The sequence below is a fragment of the Macaca fascicularis genome, chromosome 6, assembly GCF_037993035.2.
Source record: "Macaca fascicularis isolate 582-1 chromosome 6, T2T-MFA8v1.1".
NCBI lineage: Eukaryota > Metazoa > Chordata > Mammalia > Primates > Cercopithecidae > Macaca > Macaca fascicularis.
Window position 1 is genome coordinate 109,658,788 of NC_088380.1, and position 22,478 is coordinate 109,681,265.

A 22,478-nucleotide genomic window follows, 5' to 3' on the forward strand; every position below is an offset into this window, starting at 1 on the left:
GGTTACTTCCTCATAGAATAGTTATTGAGAGATGTAAATTTGAATATGCATGCCAGTAAATATTCTTATTGCTGAGCTTAACCAGTTTGGCAGAGATGTACATGAATTGAGAGAAGAAAATCTTCATCAAAGAAAATAATTTATTACCGTAATAGACAAGATCAACATTTGTGCAAATTAAAAAACAGTTAATCCAATCGGAATCTGAATTTGAAGTTCCCCACCTTCCCCCCTCGCGCCACCTTCACTGGATTTTAGGAGTTTTTGTAGACTGACCCTATAATTTTTAATTTCATGGCCTATTCTAGTTTTCTGTACTTCTGCTCAGTGCTGAGCCCTTTAAGCAGAGACTCACAAGCGACAAATATCAGCACACCACTTAATTGAGGAAGCCGGAGTGTTCCCAGGCCCGCAAGTTGGAGCTCTTTAGTTGGAGTGCGGGGTTTAGACTAGAGAGCTGGTGTTAGGACTCCTCCTCCCCACCACCAGTCAACAACCCCGCCCACCCCCGCCAACTTGTTCTGGCTTCTTAGCGCCTTTCTCCAGCCCGCCGGCCCGCCCTTCCTCCGGGTGTCTTAGAGCTGGGCGCAGGAGGCGGGCTCAGCGCTGACGGGCTGCGCCTCTGCAGCCAGAGGGAGGAGGCGGGAAGGCAGGCGGAGGTGGAGGCGGAGGAGGAGGCGGAGGAGGCGGAGGAGGAGGAGGGGGCGGGGACTACGCGGGGCGGTAGCTGGCGCCGAGCGCGGTGGGAGAGGAGAGGGTACCCGGCTGGCTCGGCTGGCGGCCTCTGCCAGGATCTCGGCGCCGCAGTCCTGCGCCTCTCCCACCCCTGTCTCCGGCTCCGCGGCCCCGGGCACGGCGGAGGCAGCGGAGCCCTGGGCCATCGGTAGGTTGCACGGGGACGGCGGTTCCGTCTGTAACCTTTTGTGCCGCAGAAAAGGTGGTGGTTATGGGGTGATTGGGGGAGTAGCGGGTTTGCCCCAGTCTCCGATCCCCAGTGCCAGCCCCAATCGCGGCGCCGCCCCTTCCTCTCCGCCTCGTGTCTGGGCCGGGTGCACGATGCCCGCGGTGCTGGGGAAACCCGGCCGGACCAGCTTCTGCGATGGGCGGCGGGGCGGCCCCAGCGTCCCATGGCCTCGGTGGACCGGTTCCCAGGCACCCGAAGGGGACTGGGGTCTGGTAAACTGGGTGGGGCCCGCGCGGGGTGCGGGGAGCTTGCGGTTCCCTGGCACAGGGGTGGGGCCGGAGACGCTGTGAGTGTGCAGCGCGTGTGAGTGTGCGGGGGCGTGCGCCCCCGTGTGCGCGCGTCGTGCGCTCGCTGGGGAGGTGCGGGGACTCGGCGACCCAGAGCGCCTCTCCCGCGGTGCCGCGGTGCGGAAGTCGGGGCGCGTTGGCGCGCATACTCGCTCCCTCCCTTGGCCGCCGTTCCCGCACCGCGGGGCAGCGGGCCTGGAGGCCCCATTGAGAAGTAGCTTTCCTCTGCCTGGTGCGCCTTTGGCTGCATGCCCGGCAGCGCTCAGGGTGCGACTGCCCGGGTCAGATAGCACCTCAGGGCGAGCCCCGGCGGCCTGATCTCGCCAACCCTCCTCGCCCGGGTTGCAACCCGGTGCGAGGCCGCCCGCGCCCTCCGAGTGTCCGCTGGTGCAGTGGGGGTGGACTGGCCGGCTGTGGCCGCGTGCGAGCGTGTGGATTGGGGCCCGGTCCGAGCCAGAAGCGTAAGCGGCAGATGTCGTCGGGCATTGCCGCCCTCGCCCCACCTGTCGCGGGTGGACTTTGGGTCAGGTGGGAAGCGGAGGAGAGGGGTTTCGAGGGGGGTGGCAGTCAGACCTCCAGCAACGGCCCCATTGTGAAGCTGCCAAACTCTTTCTAGTGGTGGAATCTGCAGGTCTCAGCCAGAAGGGAGATGGGAACGCGAAGGGAATGATGGCCCCGTCCTTTTCCCCTTGCAAGTGTTCCACACCCTTAGGGACTCCCTGCCTCTCCTCCCACCTCAATTTTCAACCCGGTGGGTTAGTGATTAGGGTGGAACCAAGATTTCCGCGCGCGTGTGTGTGTGTGTGTGTCTGTCTGTCTGTCTGTGGTGCACAGGTAAAGCTGAAGCTGGGAACTTTTTATTTGAGCAGGAAGAATGGAGGCATTTTACAGTGTGCTTGCCGCTCCTAGCTGAAAGAACAATTCTTGCACATTTCTGATGTTACTAAACTCTTCGTTTTCCTTTTTTTTTTTTTTTTTCCCAAAGAGCCAACCTACAAGTTAGGGTTGTTAGTTGTTTTATTTTCTCAAATCCTGTAATGCAGGATTGACACTAGGGAGATAGAAATGACCCTTTTGCAGAGTTTATTTTCCTAGTCATCTCAAAATATAGTATTGGTTATTAATGCAGAAGCTTTTGGCCACGATTTATGATTACATTATTATGTTTAATGAATGTGTCACAGAATCCTCAGTGTTTTAATTGTGTAACTGAATGCATTATAAACTTAAAAGCAAAATGAACAGGATGAAATATGAGTTAATGAATACAGAGACCTGTTAATTTGGTAACAGTTGATGTATTGAATGAATAGCTTTTGCTAACATTTTAGTTTATTTAGTTGCAAATGAAAGTGTTAGTAACTATTTCAGTGTATAAGATATAATTATTGATATTATGTAACAGTCAATGAATTTGCTTATTTTCTTTGTATATTTCTGTGTATTTTAGACAGCTATTATAAAATTAACTCAAAAGTATTTAATATGTTGAGAGTAATAAAGCTTTATGTACAGGATTTAAAATTTCTTTGCTTTTTTGTAGCTGGGGGTGAGGTGAGGGATCAGCTCCTTTCCTCCAGAGAGAACTTTGATTTTCTGCAGCCTATCAAAATGAGTACCTGGTTTTAAGCTTTCCCAAAGGTTAGCCAATTCCACCGTGTACACCTGTTCCATTTTGATGATGCTTCCTAAGAGGCACATTTCTTGTAAAGGCTGCATGTTGACCTTTAGTTCCACTTACTGTCGGTCATATTTGCAGTGAAACTGAATATTTTTCTAAAAGTAGAAGGATGACACCACGTGATATTAGTAACCTAGGTTTAATTTTTACTAGCAGAAATGGAAAGATAATGAGTGCTACACTTTAAGGGGGTGGATTGCTATTAAAAGAACTGATACTAGAAAGAGAAACACGTTTTTGTCTTACTGAACGAATTATGAGTTATTTTACGAAGTTGGCAAGGTTATTGGTTTGTTTGTAAGGTCAAGGATGGTTTCAGAAAAGTCACACCCTAGTTAACTCTTCTTAAAAAGTATTGATGACTTAGATTTTGCAAGTTGCAAATGGTAAAGTAAGAGTATTTGAAAGAAACCTCTAAGATGAGCATCTAGGTACAGCTAAACATTTTGTTTTCATTGTTGTGTTGTACTTTGACAGTTAAGCCATTTTATTTCTGCTTAGTGTTCAGTTAGTACTCCTCCAGAGATGTTTTGTTTCATCTTTTATTTGTTTTTAGTGGTCTTTGAGACTAGTGGTCACAAAATATTTTTACTATTTTGAAAGGAATTTTTAAAAATTGCTATTTTTTTCCAATTATTGGTCTCTTCTTAAATAGCCAGTCTGTAAATAGAAAGAGACAGGTAGTCTGGCTCTTTTCTTTTCTTTTCTTTTCTTTTTCCTTCCTTCCTTCCTTCCTTCCTTCCTTCCTTCCTTCCTTCCTTCCTTCCTTCCTTCCTTCCTTCTTTCCTTTCCTTTCCTTTCCTTTCCTTTCCTTTCCTTTCTTTCTTTCTAAATGTTTTGATGGGCTTCAGGTTAGGGCTATGAAAAAAATGAAAATAAATGTTTTGGTAGCTAAAATTAGAACTCACAACTTCTACTGTACCAATTTCTTTGCCTAAAATTTGTCTTTTCATAATATAAACTTTAATGATGAATGAGATTTATTTACCAATATTGAAAGGGCCATGTGCTGGTCCTCATATTTATAATCTTATGATTTGTGACCAATATTATTAAATTTTTTCTTATTGCTGTTTTGTTAGTGATCTGTGCTGAAGCTTGGGATTTACGACTTTTTTGTGTGTGTATGGATTTTGTGTGGACCTAAACATTTCCAAACGGAGCTTTGTATATTTGTATCCCTTTTCTGGGTTCCTAGTGCCATTCAGGTTTACTGTTATTAGATGGATTTATTTCCATGTCTGTCCTCCCCTCTGGCCCAGTCTCAGGCTCTCTCTTTATATGTACACTAGTGCCTGTGCAGTGTGAGGATATATAAGACGACTCAAGAAACATTGTTGAATGACTGCATAAGTGAATACCTAAGTGGGTACACCCAAAGAAGAACTCCGATCTGTATGGGAATTCACTGTTCAAGCAGAAGGGTGTTTCTCTTTTTAAAAGTCATTGCCTTTCCATTGGTATATGTTACTTTTGAGTAGGATAACAAAACAGCCAAACTGAGACAATTTTGAGAGTTAAAGGGGGTTGCTTTAAATAATTATACCAGGGTATTGACTATGAATTGAGATACATAGTCACTCTACTTTTGAAAGGCATTCTTATTTACCTTTGGTAATAACTATCACCTGAGAAATTCGATACATTTGCTATTTAACGTTTGCAAACTTTTCTATTTGTAGAAGCTCCACTTGCAGTCAAATGTTGGGTGTCTTTTGCTTAGTCACCCATGACTTTCTTATCCAGAAGTCTGTGGGCAGCTCTTGGCCAATGCTTAGTTTTTCCTATTTTTATTGCTTATGGGATAATGTCCCACTGCATTCTGTTTCAGCTTCTTATAACTGGAAACATTTATTATATCCTGTAGCCTTTGCTCTATTTACTTCAGTCTTTGTTTTTATGCAGCATTTAGTCTGTCTTCTAAGAATTTCACATGGATTCCTTTTCCTCTTGCTGACTGTTTTTGAGAGGAAATTTGTTGATATCTTTCCAAACCTTCAGTGTTCAGAACATTGGCCAGAATCAATTGCAAGCAGTAGAGAATTAGAGATTTTTAAGGTATTCTAAAAATGTGTGTTATTTGGAAGGTACATGTTTTGGGGATTTTTATATTACAATCTTTTAATTGTTTTAAGTGGGAGATGGGGATAGAACCCTTACTGTAATTTTGTAGTAGATTATGGGTTGTGTCTTAAAGAAAAGGTATATTTTTATACTAGTTAGTTTCTGGTCTTGTTCTTTTTGTTTGTTTTTCCCTCTTCTCCTCCTCCTCCTCCTCTTCCTCCTCCTCTTCCTCTTCCTTCTCCTCTTCCTCCTCCTCCTACAAAGCAGTAAGCAGAGTCAAAATTAGAAAAAGTGAGAATGTAGTGGAGCTTCTGCACTTTGGTTTTGCTTGTGTTGTTCCCTTGGACATTGTGTTTATATTCTATTTTTGGCTTGGCACTGGCATAATAGGAATAATCAGTTACTACTCTTTGTTTACTATGAAATTACCGACCATTTCCTAGATTTACACATCAGCTCCAGTGCTAGAGTTGGATAATATCTTTAAGGCTCCTCTACTTTCAAATCCAGACTAAAGTTTTAGTTGATTTCTTTGTTTTGGTGTTGAAAAACTCTTTGAAAGTTTAAATATTTTTCTAATACATTTACAAGCTTGAAAAGAAGAATATGTCACCAAATACACAAGGCAAATTATATGAAAGTTTGAATAAGATTTAAGACTATCAAAACTATTCTTTAGGATTAAGACATTCAGATCTTTCTAATGTTCCTCCTGCTTGTTTTTCAGTTGACATTTCTAAAAGTATAAATAAAATCTATCCCACTTTGTGATAGATGTAGTCTTGAGAAATAAAGCAGAAATATGTAACTGTATTTGATATCCAACCTTATAACCAGATGGTATTGGTTGATACATTTTTTTCTGTCTTATAATTTATGATTTTAGAAAATATAAGCTCATAGGAGAAAGAGTCCATGATTCAGAAGACTTTTGTATGAGACTCTCCACGATGTGCCACCAAATCCTAATATTTTTCAAGTTGGAAGTAACCTTTCAGCTAAGTAGTTCCCCCAGCCATTTCACAAATGAGGCAATAAAGCTTTTAGATAAAGTGCCTCCCCATACACTTAAAATAGAATTTCATATATAGAAATTAATTGATGTACATTTTGCAGGATCATGATTATTATGTAAAAGGCTATGCTTATGGTCTTATCATTGAACAGAGGCCAATTGGGGTTCCAATTCCTGCTCTGACTCTCATGTAGTATCACCTGAAAGAGTACTTTAAAATAAGGATACTACTAAACACTACTTTAAAAATGGAATAATAATATTTTCTTCATGGAGTAGTTAAGATTAAATGATATAAATTGTATATAGCTTTTGACATATGGAAGATGCTAAAGAAATGTTAGTTTTTAAAATTCCTCTTTCCCATTAAAAGTCCATTAAATAAGAAATGAAGATAAATGTTATTAGTATTGGGGAAATTCTTTGGGATAATTATATTAAATATTTTGTCTATAGATAACAATTTTTTTACAATTTACTGTGTGTTAAAACCAGAGGCTTCATTGGTGGGGTAGAATCAAGGCTTAATTTTTAAGATTTTTTGGTTACCCGATTTAAGAATAGTTGGTGGCAAAAGACATGAAAGGGAGTGTTTCTGTTATCTACATCTGAAGAAGCTACAAAGGCTGATAAACATGCTAGTTTCTTGGAATGACAGTTCTTGGTGCATTAGCTCCTTCCATTTTCTCAAGCTAAAGAAGCACATATTAAATTTAGTAATTATCTATTTCCTTTGGATGAAACTCTCCTGTACTGGTAAGGAAAGTAATAAAGTTACAAACTCCTTGCCTTTTTTCTTGCAATTGGTCTTTCGTTTGATAAGGTATTGTAAATGTTGCCACTTCTCGGGCTCTGTGCACCTGCATAGGTAAAATGAATCTACTAGCCTCATTTGACACCCCTCCAACTGCTTCTGTTGTTGAACACAACCGAAAACCAACAACCAAAGAAACTTTTACAGGTGGAAAAGGACTTTGGAGGGTATTCCTAGTCTCAGCAAATTAACCCTATTAACTAGGGAGGTAGGAGATAGAGATAGATTATCTTACACATTAACTTCCCAGGTAAGAGAGGGAAGGCACAGAGGAGATGCTAGAAACCTTAAGTAAGGTGGTAACTATAAAAAAGTGCTTTTTCAGACACTTGTCTTTTTTTGCTGTGTTATCCAAGAGACTTCTAATCATTTGCCTCACGTCAGTCTTATGAAAGATTTACATTGTTGCTGCTTTATGGCTAAAATGAGTCGATACCAAAAATTAATTGCATAACAATAGCATCACACATTGTAAAGAGCTTTGCAGCATGTAAAGCATTCACCTACCTCATTTCATTTGATCCATCAAACAACTGTATTGGGGGGGGGGTTATTATGGTCTTCATTTTAGAGATTGATATTTATGCAGGGTCAAGAGGCAGAGTTCTTAGCAAAGCCAGAGTTAGGAACTATGGCCTGTACTTTTGATCCTAGCCTGAGCATTATTTTTTTTGCACAGAGTACTGTGAATCGGTTGAACACATGAATAGGACTAGGATGGTGAAACTAATACTTACTACCTTAATTTTTCTTGTCTCTTTATTTAGCCCAGTTAGCTACTCCTAGTCTCTAGGCAGAATTTAAGCAACAGAGCACAGAGAAATACACGATAAAATGTTTGAGGATGCATTTAGGTGAACAAACTCAACATTAATTGAATTAATTAATTATTGGATCCTATATAGCCTATACTTGATGTTACTACCTCCTGCTAGTTTCATTCTCTTTTGCAGTTAGAATTGATATCATGTTACAAGTTGTGTTACTTGTTAAATTAAAGGTTTATTTTTGTATTTCATGTTTAGTACCTGGAGTAGAACAGAAAAATTATTATGTCTGTGTTTCCTTGGGACTCATTGGAAATTGTACAGTGACATCTTCTGGGATTTAGTCTGGTAAGTTATATTTTGCTTTTTCTGTTTGTTAACAGTTGTATGAACACAATACCATAATGTGGTTTTTAAAGACTACATAAATAAACAAGTGAGTGTGAAATGTCAATCAAGTGAATGTGTAATGTCGGTGTATTATTGCAAATATGTATACTCTAATTACACATTTTTAATGGTGAGAAATGAAATTATTGTTGCAATATGCAAATATTATTTTATTTGAAATGTTTGACTAAGTTTTCCTTCTTTTAAATTTCTTTAATATAAAGACCTTATGAAATAATATTTCAAAGTGTAGTAGTTAGAGATAGTTGCTCCAATTTGGGGCAAATTTTAGTAAAAACATTAATCTCCAAACATTGCTGAAATAATTGGCAAAAAATTCTGGTTATATATTATCATACGTAAAGAATGAGCTAACAGGTGTCTGAAAGGAGCATTATTTTCACTTAGTCATATAGCAGTTCAGTGAAAATGTGACATTCTTTTTATCACACCCTGGATTTAAACTGTTAAAAATATGCAATGCTGTTTTCTTCCTTTAGTTGTCTTTTTTCAGTGTGTCATCTGTGTGTCTTTGCTGACATAGTTGTCCATGTGGCTCGAAGTCTTTGAAGGGAAAAAAGAAATTCCTAATGATCTATGGTAGCTCTTTAGCATTCTCAAGACTGTATTAGGGTGACTCCGTGCTTTGGTGTGTCATTCTACTTGGCCGTTATCTTTGTACATCCTTGCTTTGAATTATGTAGAGAGGGTCATAATCCTTGGAAAAGGCAGAGTTTCATAATAAGCGATTTCTAAATTTCTAGTCAGCAGCAGAATGATTCCAAGGAATGGTAGGGAAAAACAAATACTTTAACCTCATTAAGTAGATAAAACCTATTACTTTTATGAAAATGCATTTTAGAACATTGGAAAAATGGAAACATTACTAAAATTTTCAGTTTTGAGGAAAAGTGTAAGAAGTTTGAAAAACATAGTACAAAGTACTTTGAGATGATATTGAATAAAAAATAATGTGGCCTGGTCACTGACTCAGCTAATAGAAATAAATCACAAAACTAGAGCAAGTGCGTAGAAGCTACAGCAATATATGTGTGTGTATCTGTGTCTATCCATCTATCTCTGTTTATACCTATATTTGTACAGTTGTTCCTTGGCATTCATGGGAGATTGGTTCCAGGACTTCCCCCAGATACCAAAATCTGATGATATGTAAGTCCCTGATACAAAAATGGCATAGTATTTGCCTATAACCTATGCACATCCTCTTGTATACTTTAATCTAGAGATTACTTATTATACCTATTACAATGTAAATGTTACATAAATAGTAGCTGCACTAAATTGTTTAGGGAATAATGACAAGAAAAAATTCTGTACGTATTCAGTGTAGATGTAATTTTTTGCTTTTACAATTATTTTCTCTCTGTGGTTGGTTGAATCCATGGATGCAGAACCTGTGGAGACAGAGGGTTGACCGTATATATGCATGTACATACAGATATATGTGTAAATAAATCGACATTCTAGCAGAGCTGCACAAGGTGAAATGAATCATCTTGGGAGGTAGTGAGTTACCTGTCACTGCAGGTGTTCAAACATACAGTGGACAACTATTAAGATTCCTTTTGATTCCGAAATTATACGGTACAAAAAAATTTAATATTTGGAGGACCATCTGAAACTTGGAAATATGTGACAGAGTTCATTTATTTTTTAATGTCAGGTTTATTGAATTATTACTTAGTACAATCCATCCTTTTAAAGTGTACAGTTTGATGCATTTTGACAAATGTATCCAGTTATGTAATGACCACTATAGTCAACCAATAGATTATTTTCATCACCTGCCAAAATTCCCTTTCTCCCCTTTGTAGTTATCCCTTCTCCCCACCCTAGCCCTTGGCAATTAATGATTGATTCTAGCCAATAGTTTTGCCTTTTCCAGAATGCCACGTAAGTGGAAACATGTAGTATATAGGTGTAGTATCTGCTTCTTTCACTTGGTATTTTCCCAGATTGTTCCACTTCATTGCTGAGTGGTATCCATTGTAGGGATGGACTGCAGTTTGTTCATCTCTTTCCCTGTTGATAGATATTTGTATTTTTTTCTAGTTTCGGTGTTTGTGAATGAAGCTTTCATAAATATTCACATTCAGGTGTTTGTATGGACATGTATTTTCATTTTTCTTGGGTTAGATATCTATGAGTATGGTGGCTGGGTTGTTTAATGAGAATTTATTCAACTTTATAAGTAAATGCTAAACTGTTCTCTAAAGTAGCTGCACCTGACAAAGGCTTCTAAGTAGCTAAAATAACTACGCCAAAGTGTATGCAGATGAAGGAGCCCGATTCTCATTCAGCACAGATTTATTTTTATCTTATATGCAGTTTTAACACGTTTGGTTAACAGATATTTCCAGCCCACAGTGGATTAGGAACAGTAAATTAGAAGACCTAGGGGTAGGTTGTTAGCAATTATAAGCAGCCAAAAATTATGTTCACCAACATGACTATACAGTAATTACTGATTAAAAACAAAGCAGGGACTTACAAGAGTGAAACTCTTCTATCTGATAAGTTCTATCTGACAAGTTCCCAAACCTAGATGCATATTAGAATCACCTGGGAATCTTTTACAAATTGCAGAACCCAGGCTACAGCCCAGATCAGTTAAATCACAAATCTGGGGTGGAACACAGACATCAGCAGTTTTTGAAGCTCCTTGCCTGATTCTGGTGTGTAGACAAGTTTGGGAACCACATGCTAGAAGCACAGCATGGACTTGGAGCCAGGGAGCCTGAGTTGTAATTATGGGCATTAACTACCTGTATAGCTCTGGGCAGGACCCTGTCTTCGTGATTTCAGTGTCTTCTCTATATTTGGAGGTAGAGGTTCCAGGTAGGTTATGTCCAAGATGATTCTGGCATTAAAACTGTATCACTCTAGCCAGGGGCGGTGGCTCGCACCTGTAATTCTAGCTACTTGGGATGCTAAGGAGGGAGGATTGCTTGAGACCAGCCTGGGTAACATAGTGAGACCTCATCTCTAAAAGTATAAAAGAAAGAATTAACCAGATGTGGTGATGCACACCTATGTCCCAGCTACTTGGGAGGCTGAGGTGGGAGGATCGCTTGAGCCCAGGAGTTTGAGGCTGCAGTGAACTATCATTGTGCTACTGCACTCCAGCATGGGTGACAGAGCAAGATGCTGTGTCTAAACAAACAGACAAACAACAAACACAAAAATAGGTGACTCTAGATATCATAGATATCACTGGACTGGTATTAGCCCTGCTTAGGAGACCCTATTTCCCCCAAAATGGCTCTATTCGAATGGTTTGATTCAAGTACCTCTTGAAAAGGATTTTCTTAACATGATGACATTTTTATTCTGTATATTTAAAATGGTTATGTTGATATCTGTTTTCTCTTATATGGTATTGCTGTATGTTGCTAAAAAAAAAACAGTGAAAGCATATGGAGCAGTGTTTTGATAACTGGGAGTGAATTTTTTTTATAATCTTATTTTAAAAAATTCTCAATGCAATTTCAAAAAGAATTCTTTGTATAGCAGTTTTGAAACTTATTAGCTATTTTCAGAGCTGGTCTAAGGAGCTAAGGCATCTAGATCATATTTTCAAAATGTTGCTCTTTGTGCCAAATAGATAGGAAGCTTGGCCTCTTGAAGAGTGTTCAAAGCTGTGCAGATTTCATACAGGTCTACTCTCTTGACTGTTCTTCCTGGTGCACGGGGTTCCACTCACGTATGTTATGGTTTGGACCTGTTTGCTTTAGTCTCAGCCAGAATACTGGTATTGGGGTATTGAATGCTGTATCTAATGCTTTTGAAATGTACACTGTATGTATTTTTCTAATATATATAAATGAAATGTTATCTTCCTTTTTTGAAGGAAAATTTGCATTTAGTTTGTAAATTTCTTTAAAGAGTGTCTAAGTGTTTTTTAAGTGAGAATAATATCAGGAGATTTGAGGTCAAAGAATGGTGGTCATGTCCCTTTCATTTATCTTTTTCTTTTTGAAAAAATCAAACACATCAAACAAAAGGAAGCACATCATCTTCCTTTCTTCTTTTGATAATTCCTATTTCTAAGCAATAAGAGGAGAAACAGGCACTCTTCTGATGAATGTATAGATTACACTCTTTAAAAGTGTTTACATTAATTTTTAGTTATATAAAGTAATACATTATCCATATAAAAACCAGAAGCATTATTAATAAACTTTTGTGGTAATTGCTATAAAAACCTACAAAGTACATGTTCTTTGACTCAGCATTTTTACTTCTGGAATTTTCTGCAGAAATATTCATGTGTGTCTGTGTGTACTCTTGCATGTTTTCATTGTAGAAGGAAGTAATTACTCACTCTCACATTTGTAAATACTCAGGAAAAGGAAGGATATACCAAAATATTAATAGAGATTTCCTCAAGATATGTCCGGCATTGGTAGGGGATGAAGAATGATTTTGCCATTTATAGTACATCATTATGAATTATTTGGACTGGATAGCTTTCAGTTTGCATGTATTGCTTTTACTGATTTCAAAAACAATAACAAGAGAAAACAATCCTTTGAGCAGGTTAGTGGGGTAAGAAAAAGGTAGAAAGTATCTGGAAGGGAAAGGTGGTTATAAAAAATGTTTGTTGACTCTAAGACTTCTTTGAGATATCTCTGTATGGTTAAAGAAATTAGCAACTAGGATGGTGCCCTAGGCTTTGAGCCTAGTGAAATAATTTTTGTTTCTTGGAGTGTGTCACTGACTCAGACACCCAGTAGCATAGGAGCTGACTGTGGGCAATATCTGGATGTATCTTGGTGTTAAGTCACATTCTCAGCTTTTTGGAACCTTTGCTTTTCTTTCTCTCCATGAGAATTACATTGTACCCTACCTTTACCACATCCCTCCTGTCATAAAAAATATGTTTGATAAACTAATTCAATCTGTAATAGAGAAAAATAAAGGTGTTTTAAGAGAAGATGGCAAAAACGAGCAATATTAAACTTGGTGGAATGAGTCTAACAAGAGAATTTCATGCCTTTGACATCTCAGCTAAAGGTTCGAGGAGTTGGAATTTTTTTAGCAGGCATGCTACTGATATATAAATGAACTCTATATATAGGAAAGCTAATGAAGCAATTAATTTTTTGAGTTTCTTAGATGAAATACAGGTGTTAGGATACAGTGTTTCTCAAAAAGAATTCTTTCTATAGCATTTGTCAGACGTATCACCTGTTTTCAAAGCTGGTCTAAGGAGACAAGGGCATTTAGGTTATATTTTCAAAGTATTGGTATTTATGCCCCAAATTTAGATTTGGCCTCTCAGAGAGTATTCAGACCTATGCAGATTCTATAAGGGTCACAGGCTTTTGAACGTGCTTATCCTGGTGCACCAGGTTCTCCTATACATGTGTTGGACCTATTTGCTTTAGTTTTAGCCAAAATTTACAATTTCATTCTGTATCCAATGCTTTAAAAAATGTGTACTGTGTACATTTTTTAAGAATTAGTGTTACCTTTGTCATCTAGTTGGATCCACATAAATTTCAGCAATATAGAAGCATCTATAATCTTTCATGTTTTATAAATACATTGGTACCATTGTTACTGGTTGGATTGTGAGGGAATTTGATGTTGAAGACCTTAGGTGTCATTTGAAAAATTGTATTGTTCCTGGTACTTTTTAAGAAGCTCAATTTTAAAAGCATTGTTCAATTACAAGTTGACTTTTCTATTCTTGTTTCATTTTCTGTTTTAGCTTCTTCTCTGCACAGACATTTTGCTGCTTCTGTAATTACAACATTAATACTTTTTCTGTTTTCTACTTAACAGTCTATTTTTGCTTTAAACTATATATAAAAGGCATTAATGGAAGCAAGAAAGGTATCTTTGATCTCTGGGTTTTAGTGCTCAGGAATGAAGCAGGTGGCATTAGACCTGATTTCTTGACTCACAGGCTATTCTTATTGATGTAGTGGGAAGTGTGGCACCTGTTGCGTGGTACCTGTAGTAGTATTTATGAGAGTGCTTTGTGATTGTTTATCTTGGCAGCAAGCTTTTTGGATACAAGGTTTATTTGACAATATGAAACAAAATGCTGAGTCATGAATAGGCTTATTAAAAAACACAAGCCTGTAAGCAGTTTTTTTCATGGTAAAACCTGAAGAATATGCTGCTAAACACAGGCCACCTCCAGTTATAGGCACCGTAGCTGAGTTTCCTGATGAATGTCTTTCAATAAGAAATTTTGCTGTGGAAAATGTTGGACATCTGTATATCTGTATATCTGTCTTTAGTGTCTTTTGTTTCCCCCCAGAATTCTGGAGTTAGGAGGTACCTAGACTTCTTCCTGTGCAGATGGGACAGTGTCTAAAGTGCTTCTGCCCCCGTTGTAAAAATGACCTGAGCAAGTTGATTCTGTAACTGATCTCAGGATCTTGCTTCAGTATTTAAATCTAGTCAAGAAATTCTCAGGAATGTGGTAGCATAAGTTTTGTTTTCTGTCACACGGAAGAATGGGAGGTATGCTGCTTATTCAGCATTCAGCCCAACTACAAATGAAATATTTGACAATGAGGGCTGGCTTTTCTGAAACCCAGCCTCTACCTAGCTTTCTTGGTGCCGCGTAGTAGATGCTTTTAGAAGGGCAATATATAAGTAAAAAGAATCCTTTAGAAAAACAGAAGCCGTTTGTGAGGGTCTTGTTTCCAGTGTTCATGTTCCTACGTGAATATCGAGACCTGAAGTTGTTCTTGTACATATGGCAGTATATTGTGGAGACCAATGAACCACCCAATAAACTGTTAGTTTTGAGAAGACACTATTTGTAGTTTGGAGCAAAAATACTGATGTTTGATAGCCAAAAAGTACAAACAGTTTTCCAGCTCTGAGAATTGCTCATCAGAAGTTCAGCAGATAGCAGCTATATAATTATATTTAAAGTCAGCCTTTTCATGTTCCGGCGCCTTGAGACTCTCCCGCAGGGATCTTCCCTGGAATACTGACCTGTTTTGCGTTGACTTTAGTTGCTTTGTTGAGTATTTATGTTGGAGGATATTAGAAATGCTTACTCCTTCAACTTTCTGGTTAGAATGTGTTTTCCATAGTGAATGTTTTGTCTACCTCAGTAAAATGTGGTAGATTTCATATGCCAGACTGCCTGGTTGAAATTTCCAGAGCTCTTAAACCACATCTGTATCTTCTACTTAACAACCTAGGTTAAATCGTTGTCTACCAGGTTGATGTGTGAAGATCCTATTTGGATAGTTCTCTTCTCAAGCCATTTTTTTTATGGTGTATTTGGCTGTTGGAAACTTAACTGATGAGTTACTCATCTAACAGTAGTGTCTATTTCATATCAAATCAGATTTTGACCTTTACACATGTCTTCACATTTCTAATTTTCCAGGTACTTCCAAGTATTTTCTAGCTAATATGTTATTTCTGCCTATTTCTCTAAACCGTTGTGTCCTTCTAGGCTTTATCTTCAACCCCCAAGGATTCTCAGGATTTCTGACAGTTTACCTTGATGCAGCAGGATTGGCTTAGTATGGCGACAAACCTTTGATGATTGTGTTGCCCTCAGAAACCTGTGTCCACTCCTCTTTACTGCAACTTTATGCGCTATTAACTTGCTTAGCAAACTTTTTTCCCTCGTAGACAAAAAAGATGAATTTTAGCCTCGCTTCTGCATGAATTTTTACCCAATTTGGAATGTGTGGGGTCTGAAGTCATAGATATAAAGACATTTATAATATACCAAATGAGAATGCAGTAAGCTGCCTGGTGGAACTCCATAAGTTGTCACGGAGTGCCAGATTTGAAAGAGACCTAGACCAGAGTCTCAGAGCAGACGGACAGCTTGAGTGTCACTGCCTTGGTGACTCTCCTTGGGTGCGGTGCCCAGTCTGTGTGTGTGTGTGTGTGTATGTGTGTGTGTGTGTGCCCTATTCTCCATGGCCCTGGTTATTTTTTTGCTTCACTGACCCTCCTCTCCTTTTCAGGATGAAGTATCAGAGAAACAGCTGCCAGTCAGGTTACGTAGGTTGGAGGCCTTGGCTATGTCCTCTTATATTCTTTCTGGGTTACAAAATTAGTGAGAAAGGAAGGATAAATTTGTCATTTGGCTCCAAGTTAATATTTGTTTGTTTAGCATAAAAATTTGTTGAGGCTTCGTATGGCTCTCTAAAGTTTATTAGCTGAGAAGTCTTATGTGCATATCAGAGTAGCTGGTAGTCACCTGATATTCCAGTCCTATCAATGGAGAAATAAATTTCCTCAAATATAATTTATTTTATATAAATAATATAAATACACTATAATATAGTGTATTTTTACATTAAAATATAATAAAGCTGATTAAATCTAAAAGGGTTCAGGGACTAGAAAACAGAAAAGGGTTCAGGGACTAGAGTATTTTGGTGAAATAAACACGGGAAATAGTCTACGATTGAGAATAAATAGTGAGTAATACCATATAGATCCTTTGGCATTGCTTTATCTCAAATACTGTAATAAATGTTTGTTTTCAGTGGGGATCATAGGGAGCACAGGGTGGTATCTGGTAACTTCACAATCTTCTAATGAAGGAAATTAGAACATGCATGTGGAGGAATAAAGTGCTGTTTTTTGTTTCTTTTTAAAACAAAGCTTTCTAATTGCTTAGGTTTTAAATGATTACCCAAACTTTAAGAAATACTTCAATAGGAAGTGGCTGTCTAGTAAAAAGATTCATAAGAGTTATTTAATAAATTTTTAAGTAAATTTTTTGTCTTAAAATCAGTTGATGTCATTTTTATTAGCAATCTGAGATACTGAAAATCATGTTATCTACTTCCAATTAAAAAGCAAGTACAAATACTTTCTCAGAAATGAAACGGTCACTATTTCCCTTAGTATTTTAGTTTCCCAAGTTTGATCTATCTGTAGCTTTCTAGGAACCTAGCCACCATTTGTGCTATTTTTTGTCAATGGAGCTTTCTAAACTATGTATTGTAATAATCTTAAGGAATAATATTAATATTCATTGTGAATTATTCTGCCATTTATGAAACTATTGAAAAGTACAGCGTCTTGGGTATTGCAAAACAGAATGTCAAGCCTGTGGTATATTTTATGATTAAATAGTCAAAATAAAATGACATCTGTTGTTTTATACATTTTTAGTATTAAAAATTATGTGATATATTGGATTTAGCATTAACTTTTAAACTATAAAATGATATTCTTTAAGTCACTGGGGATATGGAAGGAAGAACATTTACAAGATTTGGGGGAACCTTCCCCTAAGACTCCTCATACTCTACGAATAGTTGTTTTAAGTCTAAATTGGATTCCTTGCAGAAATTCGTCAGCTCAATCAGCTTTATTATATGTTCCTTAAAGACAAATTGAAAAGAATTGCAGATGTCAAGAGCTAAACACTTTAAATTAAATAATGCAAAAATTTAACTTTCAAGCCAGAAATATTTTATGTGTTCTTATGAAACTATGTATGATTGCTTTCGTTTCTTAATGCTGAGATCTGTATTTGACTCACTTGATAGTGCATTAAGGAATAAACTTTATGTGATTGAATGGAGTGCTGCATTTAGAGAAGTATTATTGTTGTTGTTTTCTGTTTGCTTCTCCTTCTGAACTTTTTCATAGTACATCAGACTTTAACTTGCCTTTCAGTTCTTAAAAGCAGAGAGGTAGTTGTCATTTCATGCCCGCTCTGAAACGTTTAGTAGACATAGATACATGTCAGTGGTACATTGACTGTCTTTCAGGCAAGTTTACTTCATGCTCCCTGAGCATTCTAAAAGGACCTGGCCTGGCCCAAGTCTCTGTGCATTATATTCTTCTAATCTAAGTCTGTTTACTTTTAGGATTGTGCAGACTGGTGCTTAAAATGGAAGTCGATATTAATGGAGAGTCTAGAAGTACTCTGACCACCCTGCCCTTCCCTGGGGCCGAGGCCAACTCCCCGGGAAAGGCAGAGGCAGAGAAGCCCCGGTGCTCCAGCACACCCTGCTCCCCGATGCGGAGGACCGTGTCAGGCTACCAGATCCTACACATGGACTCTAACTATTTGGTTGGCTTCACGACTGGTGAGGAACTCCTGAAGTTAGCTCAGAAGTGCACAGGAGGTGAAGAGAGCAAGGCAGAAGCCATGCCATCCTTACGCTCCAAACAGCTAGATGCAGGACTTGCCCGTTCCTCTCGTTTGTATAAAACCAGAAGTAGGTACTACCAGCCATACGAGATTCCAGCTGTCAATGGCAGGAGGCGAAGGCGGATGCCCAGCTCAGGAGACAAGTGCACTAAATCTTTACCTTATGAACCTTATAAGGCCCTCCATGGGCCTCTGCCTCTTTGTCTTCTTAAAGGTAAGAGGGCTCACTCCAAATCTCTGGACTACCTCAATCTAGATAAAATGATCAAGGAGCCAGCTGACACGGAAGTGCTACAGTACCAGCTTCAACACCTAACCCTCCGAGGGGACCGTGTGTTTGCTAGGAATAATACATGAATGACTTGCAGAGAGCTTAAACCAGTTTAGGTCAGCCTACGCTTGGCTGGAAAAAACCCACTGCTGTACTCTGTACATGACTCTTCACACTATAGATGGTTATATCAGCTAAGTGTTCCTGGAACATAAAAATTGTCTGGATCAAATTTGAATACAGGAATGAAATCACAGGTACTTGGGGGGGGATATCATTCTAGAGCACGCAACTGCAAAGAAAACAGAAAGTTGACTGTTAGTTTGTATAGCTTTTTAGCTAGGAAAAAAAGGCTTTGGTACAGTAATTTCATCTTTATGATTCTGACCCTCAAATTGGGAATGTTATCTGCTTGATTGTTGCTGACTTGATATGATTCATTAGAAATTTATATCTTAAGTACTCAAGTACTTCTTGAATCTCTGTATTTTACTATAAAATGTATGTAATTATTTGTTTTATGAAATTTAGAACTTGAACATTGCTGAATTGGACCACTTTTTATTTTTAAATATTGAGTTTAAATATTTTATAACTGGTTTTGCACTGAAAAAATTAACATTTCAGATTGACAACAGAGTAATCTTTCTTCACTTGCCTCAATAATATTATTGAGCAATGAATTTTTTATTTCCGCATGGAAAGTTATTGATCTCTATGGCTGTAAAATATTTCTTTATAGCGTTATTAAAGTGTGTCTTAATAAAATTAAATTTGGGATACAAAGTATTTATTTTACAGTGGGTGGGCGGGGGAAGCTTTTCCAGAAAGTTTCCAATGTGATGTTTTCGTAAGTTGAAAAAACTCTCCTTAGTGCTTATTTTCTAACTTAAAATTCACCTGGAACTTTAAATTGGAAAGGATTCTTTTAATTGTGGGTTATAGGCATAATACTGTTTGCATCTGAATTTTCTGTAAGTGAATAAAACTTTTAATAGAGGAACTCATGATTTGTACTATCGAATGATTAAACTAAGTATGAAGTGATACCATTCAGCATGGCATCAGGTCATTCCAGTTTTAGTTCTGTGCAACACAAGCACTCACTGAAATTCCAGTTTCTAGGATTAGCGTAGGAGCCTAACGTGCTTCTACAGTTTTAATGGGTTAATCCTGGATTACTTAACAATTTATGTCAATTGCACTGGTTTAATTTGTTGCTAAAGAAATAATGCCCTGGCTTTAGTAACAAATACAGCTCAACTATTCTTGAATATATTTTGAAAAAAAAAAATGTATGTAACTTACCTTTTGTAAACGTTCTATTTCTTTTTTCCCCCATTTTTGACTCTTAAAGGTGCAATTTATTACTGAATTGGGATTTCTGGCAGCATAGAACTGCTTACTTTTTATTTTGGGGTCTGTGAGTTTCTTAGGTGTTAGCAATCTTGCTTATAAAATAAGAACACCTTTTAATTAATGAGTGGGTCATTCCTGGTGCAATTGTGATTTTTCTTTAGCCAGAATGAATGGCAAACTCTATTTAGAGCAAAGTAAGTATTAGAAAACCCTAGGAACTCTTAATCAACGTTTATTACACTTTCATTAAGGCCAACTATGTGAAAGAGCCTTGGGGAAGTTGGCTCATATCTTACTGAGTTGATCAGATTTCTCGTTGGGCTGGAAATGTTTAGCTGTTGTATATTTTAAAGTAAATTGCACCTTTGTAACATATTGTATTGACGAATGATCACTAAGATTAGCTATATCTATACAGTCATTAGTTTGACAAGAAATAGAATCCTGTCAGATGCCAAAGAGTGGGATTTTTACGTTTAATGATTAAACACCATTATTTATTGACAATTTACCCTGTGGAACTGTATTATTTCTAACTATGAAATAAAGGGGTGATGTAAACACACATTGTTGTGTGGTGCTTTAAACTAGGTCCACCATCAACAGGCTACTTACTGTTCAAGAATTCCACTGAATTCCACTTAAAATATCTTATTTTAAGGCCCTATTTTTGTTAAACAAAACAGTGACAACAACAGAACTATTTACTTATGATGCTCATTGTCATTTTACGATAAAAGATGTATTCATGGCAATGATATGTATTCAGCCTATTAGGAAACACAACTGGTTACCTGTGAGACCTGTTCTGCCCATGTGCCTAAGTTTCTTAATAATAGCTAAATAAAAATGTGTAGCTTTTTTGTTTTGTTTTGTTTTTTCCTGAAAGACAGGTGAAACTCTGTGGCAAAAATAAAGGGGTTAATAGTATGAGATATGGCATACTTACTCTTTTCTGATTAGTAAAGCTATATAATTTTAAACTTGGTTTTCTAGAAAGAAAGTTTGAAACTCTAGGTCAGTAGTTTTCACAATGTGTTTGCAGAGCCCCTTTATTAGTTCAGTCTTACTTTGTCTGTACCTCATGGAATGGTAGCCTATGGTAGGTAGGAACCAATTAAAAAAAAAAGGATAGGCTGGATGTCTTTTAGTTGAAAAACAATCCCTTTTTGACATGGTTTCTATTTTTTAACTTTTTCATTCTTTATTCAATTTAATATTCCATACTAAATAGGGCACACTTGGCCAGAATATACCTGATGATATTATCTTACTGCTCTTGCCCTTAAACATTGCAGCACTATATAACTTTACTTTTTTTCTTCTTTTGCAAAAGTACCATTTGTTTGAAGCTCAGATGATGCATAAAGCTGCAATAAAATTTCATTCCTTGCCTCAATCTAAGGTGAGCTTCTTTTGCTCTTCTGACTTCCATTTGGTTGCATTTTACACCTCTGGATGCAGGGCTCCCAAAGTCAGTAGTCATGGAAGAAGAGGCTCTACGGGGATGGATTTAACATGTAAAAACCAGCTCAGAACCCTCAGATCTTCTGGACTCCAGCCCAGCTGGGCTACTGTTCCAGAACCATCATGTCCTGTCCATTGCTTCTTACGCCCTGTAATGCCCATCTGTGATCACTGTGTCTTTTTCCTTCCCTGGGATACTTTATTTAAGTGATTTCAATATTTGAGGTTCGAGAAGCTTTTCGAAGATTCTGAGTTAAGTTTTAGAGGCAGATAAGTATTTCATTATAGAAAATAATGCTTCAAATCTTAAGCAACCTATTTTTACTCAGTTTTTTATTCTAGCATATTTTTGTCTCAGAAAGGCTTTTATTCTATTATAATCATTGAACTTTTTTAAAGGAACTTTTAAGTGACCCTGGTCTAAGTGGTTATCATTCAGAGAACAGAGGAGGAGAGACTGTCACACTTTATAAATGGCGTAAATGCTCTAGAAGAGTTGGGGTTGAAAGAGAGCAAGGATGTACATTACTGTAATGCAGAGAGGACAGCAAGTATTAAGTAAAATTGCCTTTTTAAACAATGTATTTGATTAGAGAAATGGAAATTGATGAGGAAGATTGCCTTGGAAATACAATAAATGTGATTATAAAGCTAGAAGTGGAGGCTGTCAGCACTTAATAATATACTTCACTTTGTAATATATGTCTTTAGAGAAGAATTATGAAATGGACTTCTTTGATATTTTACGTTGGAAAAAAGTTAAGGATTTTTCTGGCTGAGAAGACTGGAAACAAATGAAAAGAAGAATGAGCTTGATTTGTTATTTTGAGTTTGCTGAACCCCCAAGGACACTTCTTTCGTTATCCTGGAGAGATGTTGAATTTGTATTTTTGCCATCGTGAAATGACTTTGTGCAAGATTTTCTTTTTCTTTTTCTTCTTCCTTTTTTTATTTTTTATTTTTTATTTTTATTTTTATTTATTTTTTATTATATTTTTTGAGACAAAGTCTTGCTCTGTCGCCCAGGCTGGAGTGCAGGGTGGCACGATCTTGGCTTACTGCAGCCTCCACCTCCTTGGTCCAAGTGATTCTGCTCCCTCAGCCTCCCAAGTAGCTGGGATTACAGGTGCCTGCTACCACACCTGGCTCATTTTTTTTTATTTTTAGTAGAAACAGGGTGTTGCCATGTTGACCAAGCTGGTCTGAAACTCCTTACCTCAAGTGATCTGCCTGCCTCAGCCTCCTAAAGTGTTGGGATTACAGG

General features: G+C 37.9%; 1 protein-coding gene across 10 annotated transcripts; it reads left to right on the forward strand.

Annotated features, from left to right (window-relative positions):
- Nucleotides 1–750: 750 nt before the first annotated feature.
- MACIR (macrophage immunometabolism regulator) lies at nt 751–20,312 on the forward strand. 10 transcript variants are annotated; one of them, XM_045394079.3, is made up of 4 exons: nt 1,022–1,176; nt 2,795–2,892; nt 7,851–7,940; nt 17,831–20,312. In XM_045394079.3, the coding sequence occupies exon 4, from the start codon at nt 17,854–17,856 to the stop codon at nt 18,472–18,474; it is 621 nt and encodes a 206-aa protein (XP_045250014.1). In that variant the 5' UTR covers nt 1,022–1,176; nt 2,795–2,892; nt 7,851–7,940; nt 17,831–17,853; the 3' UTR covers nt 18,475–20,312. The 10 variants fall into 10 exon arrangements, 7 of the variants coding, with proteins under 7 accessions (XP_005557526.1, XP_065402698.1, XP_045250014.1 ...); XR_010587543.2 differs by lacking the exons at nt 1,022–1,176; nt 17,831–20,312 and adding exons at nt 1,320–1,779; nt 9,087–9,219; XM_045394078.3 differs by lacking the exon at nt 1,022–1,176 and adding an exon at nt 1,320–1,779.
- The last annotated feature ends 2,166 nt before the right edge of the window (nt 20,313–22,478 follow it).

Bases quoted from the DNA above. Each gene is read 5' to 3' on its own strand.
- MACIR (XM_005557469.5), top strand. From the start codon at position 17,854: ATGGAAGTCGATATTAATGGAGAGTCTAGAAGTACTCTGACCACCCTG.